This window comes from Octopus bimaculoides, chromosome 19, assembly GCF_001194135.2.
Source record: "Octopus bimaculoides isolate UCB-OBI-ISO-001 chromosome 19, ASM119413v2, whole genome shotgun sequence".
In the NCBI taxonomy this organism is placed as follows: domain Eukaryota; kingdom Metazoa; phylum Mollusca; class Cephalopoda; order Octopoda; family Octopodidae; genus Octopus; species Octopus bimaculoides.
The window spans coordinates 30,078,114-30,083,296 of NC_068999.1; the positions used below are offsets into that span (position 1 = coordinate 30,078,114).

Genomic DNA, 5,183 nt, shown 5'->3' on the forward strand with positions numbered 1-5,183 from the left:
GTGAAGTATCGAAAAAAACGCAATGATCACCAGAAAGGAGTTGCAAGAAGATTTGTTAGCTTCAGGGACTAGTGTTACACTATGAACAATCAACAATGAACTTCATAGGAATGAACTGAAGTCATGCTCTCCTAGAAAAACTCCACTGTTGACTAAAAGGCATAGAGATGCCCGTATAAAATTTGTTTATGAATGAACATAAAGATAAATCTGATACATTCTGGGAAAATGTTCTTTGGACAGACGAGTCAAAAATTGAATTGTTTGGACGATATTCGCGTAGCTATGTTTGGAGGAAAGATGGTACCACCTATTCGCCGAAAAACACAATTCCTACCGTAAAGTTTGGAGGTGGCAACATCATGGTGTGGGGGTGTTTCTCTGCAAATGGCACTGGCAATTTACGTGTGATAGATGGTAGAATGAATGCAGAAATGTACCGAAATATTTTGAACAATAATTTATGGGACTCTGTAGAAAAGCTCCAGCTTTGTGAAGGGTGGGTTTTACAACAGGATAATGACCCTAAGCACACAGTGAAGTCTACCAAAAAATGGATTGTTGATCACAATATAAAATTATTAGAAGAGCCAAGCCAGTCACCTGACTTGAACCCCATTGAAAATTTGTGGTGTTATTTGAAAATTAAAACTCATTCAAGAGCCCCAATGTGCATTCCAGATTTGAAGAAAATTTGTCAAGAAGAATGGGAAAAAATTCCTAAAGAAACATGCGAGTCATTGATTAAGAACTACAAGAAGAGATTGGTTGAAGTGAAACTGAATAATGGTTATGTTACGAAGTATTAAATCAAAATTATCAGTTATTTATGTTCTGTACGAATACTTTTTTCACCCCTAAATATTTATATTTGTATATAAATTCATTAGTTACTATAATTTATTAGTTTCTTTTGCATATTCTTAGTTTATGTATGTGTATCCAAATATGGTATTGGTATATCCCATTTATGTTCATTAGAAATTAAATAAATAATGAATTTTGACATGTACGAATATTTATTCCCCCCTCCCCCACTGTACGTATGTGTTTACATGTTAAATAAAATGAGACAACAAAACCTTGTGTGGAATTTATAGGACATTTATGAAAAGAACAAAATATGAACTCCTATCAGAATCTACATACCATAGACAAAAAACATTTCTACCCATTCTACACAGCTCATTCCTTGGATAATGGAACTGCAACTGTAGCATCCTACATATATTTTTACTTTCATTTTTGTTATTATTCTCTTATTTCCCTTTATACTTCATATATCCAATCTTTTCCAAAATAATTCCTTTATATTGAACTATTTCCCTCTAGTATCGTCTCACGTATCGTCTCTGATGAAGGGATATCCCTACTACCCCAGAAACAGCTGTAAGACTACCTTTCTCTTTATAAATGCCCTATAAATTCCACACACCCTTGGTTTTGTTGTCCCATTTTATTTAACATATAAATGCTCGCACAAGACCAGTTTTAATTTTGAAAATTATATTATTACCTAAATAGTATCATGTGTAAATGATATATTTGAAATTTATCCTAGTGATAATTTTATCAAAGCTAATTAACCTTAACTTTAAAATTTGGCTTTGTTTAGTGAGAAGGATGAAACTACTTTTTTCTTCTTTTTCTTCTGTTTTTTTGAAAGTTTAGGAATATCACGTCTTTAAAGAAACCACTATTCTTAGTTCATCATTCAAGTTTTCGTTGGTAAGTCTAGTAAGAAGACGATTTTTTTGCATAATTCAATTTGGGAAAAGACTGCTCGCATTGATAAGTTGTCGAAAATTGAGATACAGATTTCAAGGCATTTTTATGTAAGGCAGGAAATTTCTCAGGAATAAAGACAGATTACTATTTTCCGATTTTATTAAGCTATCCGACTGCAAATCAATTAATTCTACTTGTAAGGAGTCCGGAGCCTCCTCAGGACACATATCAAAAAGTGCTTCAAAAACACGTAGTTCGATTTTATCTTGTATTTCTTCAAATACACTCGTCAGAATATTCGTCACACTCGTCAGAATATTTGTCACACTCGTCAGAATATTCCTTTGTTGATTCGGGATTTTGTTCGCTCAGTTTCGGAAAATGTGTTCACTTTCTTTTCAATTGTGTGACAAATAAATGAAGCATTGATTCAAAGCCTTTGATATGAGAAAGCAAACTGGTTATTAGCTGATTGGAGCCTTGTAGTTTCAAGTTTAAATTATTTAAACGACTAGTTATATCTACTAAAAATACTAAATCACTTTGAAATTTTTTATCTGCCAGTTCTACCACAGGAACACCTTTAATATCCATAAAAATTTTCACTTCTTCCTTCAGTTCATAGAATCGTTTGAGCATTTGGGCTTAACCACTTAACTTCACAATGGTACAATAAATCCCCATATTCAGCTTCAAGATCTTTAAATTCCCTATTATTTAACCCTTTGCCTTTTATTAAATTAATGGCCTTAGTTACAACTTTCGTTACATTGACCATCTTGAGAGTTTTTGCACATAAATGTCCCATATGAACAAAGCAGTAACACACAATTAAAGTTTCGGGATCCAAAAGACGCTTCTTAAATTCATTCTTAATCAGAGCTACGAACCCTTTTTCACGACCTACCATAGATGGAATGCCATCTGTAGCAGGACCACTCAGTTTTGCATATGGTAACTCAAAATTTTTCATGGTTGAGTTGACCATTTGAAATAAATCTTCATCTCTAGTTATTCCATGCGTTGAATTCAAGGCAAGAAATTCTTTTCAAATGTTGAATTTTGCAGTTATTGCACGTATAAATATTGCGATTTTGAGCAGTGTTAAACAGACCAGTTGTCTCATCAATAGCTAATAAATACAATACGAATTCTGTTGAATCAGATTTTAGAGAATTTTGAATGTCATCAGCAATATCTTCAATACGATCAGAAAAAGTTCTTCTTGATAAGTTAATATTTCCAAACAAATTAAGTTTTTCTGAGCATATATTCTCAACAACAGTAAGGATAAGGATACATTCTTTCACGAATTCACCATCGCTATGTGGTTTGAGGTTTTTAGCAATATTTTCGTATACCGCATAACTAGCTCGAGTAACTGAATAACTTTCAAGAAAGTTTGTCTTTTGGTCAGATTTTCTTTCAGGGAGACTGTCTTGTCAAAACGTTCAGATTCTTTAAAATTTTCATAGGTCTTATGCTTACTCACAAAATGCCTCTCTATATTATATTTTTTATGAACGGCTACTTGTTCGTTGCAAATAAAACAAATGCACTTGTCTATTTCAATAAAAAAATAAAGCTCAGTTCATTTTTCATCAAACAAAACACGTTCACCAGCACATCTATTTATATTACCACTTTCAGAATTTTTGTTATTACCGCTGCCTAGGAAAAACAAAAGCCAATTGGCTCGTAGTCGTAATGTATGCATTTAGTGTTGTAAAAATAGTAAAAATAAAAATCTGCAAAAAATTACGATATTGTTTGGTTCGGCAAAGTTTAACTTGATTTTTGGCTCTCTCCCTTGTCCACGCAGGTGAGTGAATAGGGAAGGGCGATAACTGATAAGCCGATGGCAGATGAAAATAATTCCTGTTAACCTTCTTGACACCGACTGATAGCAAAAATGCGATACCACTTTCAAAAAACGTAATTTTCACTGCTTTTTCAGAAAAAATAAGTTGGTAGTATTTTTATATAATCCTGTTCACTAAGCACCAAATTAGTAATTTCTGTTTCGATGAATCTTTACAAATATGCTTTTGATTTTTGATAGCTTTTAAAATATTTTTGCTTATCGATTGATAGAAAGAGAGTGAATGTTGATTTCAGAGACCTTTTTTCGTAAAAACCGTGAAGAATGAAATAGGGAGGAAAATTTAAATACTTGGAGTTCTTAGATATGAATAATTTTTGCACTGTATCTTCTACAACCTTTCAGCTATCGTTTCATATAAAAATTATTTCGATACATGCAATATATTGCTAGTTTTCACAGCCAAAGTATAGTTGAGTCTCAAGAGGGTGGTACAAACCTAGCAATATGTGTTTTATAGTGAAAACAAATTTTCCATTCAAATGGTAGTTAGCGGAGTCTGACCATTTGAAGTCGTAGTGGAAACCCGACCTATGTTGCAAATAGGTATACGAGTATTGTATAAATTTTATAATTGAAAAGTTTGCTTTATTTTGTACATACGGGTGTAGCAGAGCTTCATATTACGTAGTAATATGTGAGTCGATCTGCACAGTAGCCTTGTTCTGAGACACTAGCCTCGTTCTGCGCTACACTGTAGAAACCAACAGTTCCTGCCAAGCTCCGGTCAAAGACACATGCCTTCTCTACAGCTCCACGCACAAACTCCCACGTGCGACTCACGTGTCTATTCACCTTGACACAAGATATATGGCTCGTAAACGAAGATATTTTATCACACGCACTTTCTCAAAATGACTGTTGTCATTACACACATGCATACATACTGTAATACAAATATTATATGTTTCTTCTTTCAGTGCAAAAGCAAAATTCAAAACTTTCTTTGTATGTTAACACATGTTTTTGTATCATACTACATGCTTCCACCACAAAAGGTGAACACAGAATAAACAATATATTTATACACAAAAATGTCTTATCATGATTCATACTAACTGAGCAGCTGTCAAAGTTTACCATATACCATACTACAAAGTTGTAGTAAGGTAGTAAGACGACCTAATATATATACATATCATTATATTTCGGGATGGTCACTGTTTTTGCCAAATTAACACAAGCACTATATATTCGTTCTTCATTCGTTTATTATTATTCTTATTTTATCTTATGCCCAATGTTTGGAAATCGTTCGTCACACATCTGTGACCTCTTCAGTCCGTGAATGGATTAGGCGGAGCAGGAGACACACGTGGTCGGAAAGGGTCGTTGAAAAGGTCACAGAAGTGTGACGAAAGATTTCCAGACGATGGGCATGAGATAAAATAAGAACAATAATAAACGAGTGAAGAACGAATATAGAGTGCGTGTGTTTATTTGGCAAAAAGAAAAAAGATGGCCATCCCGGAATATAACAATATCTGTTTCAACACACGATTTCACATCAGGAATCTTGCAAAACAAATTCATAAACGTATGTGTGCACACACACACACACACACACACACAC

At 33.6% G+C, this 5,183-nt stretch overlaps 1 protein-coding gene across 1 annotated transcript; it reads right to left on the reverse strand.

Annotated features, from left to right (window-relative positions):
- Positions 1 to 2,735: 2,735 nt before the first annotated feature.
- On the reverse strand, positions 2,736 to 4,700 carry LOC106877871 (uncharacterized). The gene is made up of 2 exons (XM_014926907.1): positions 4,691 to 4,700; positions 2,736 to 3,166 (listed from the first exon to the last, which is right to left on the reverse strand). The coding sequence occupies exons 1-2, from the start codon at positions 4,698 to 4,700 to the stop codon at positions 2,736 to 2,738; spliced, it is 441 nt and encodes a 146-aa protein (XP_014782393.1).
- Positions 4,701 to 5,183: the final 483 nt, after the last annotated feature.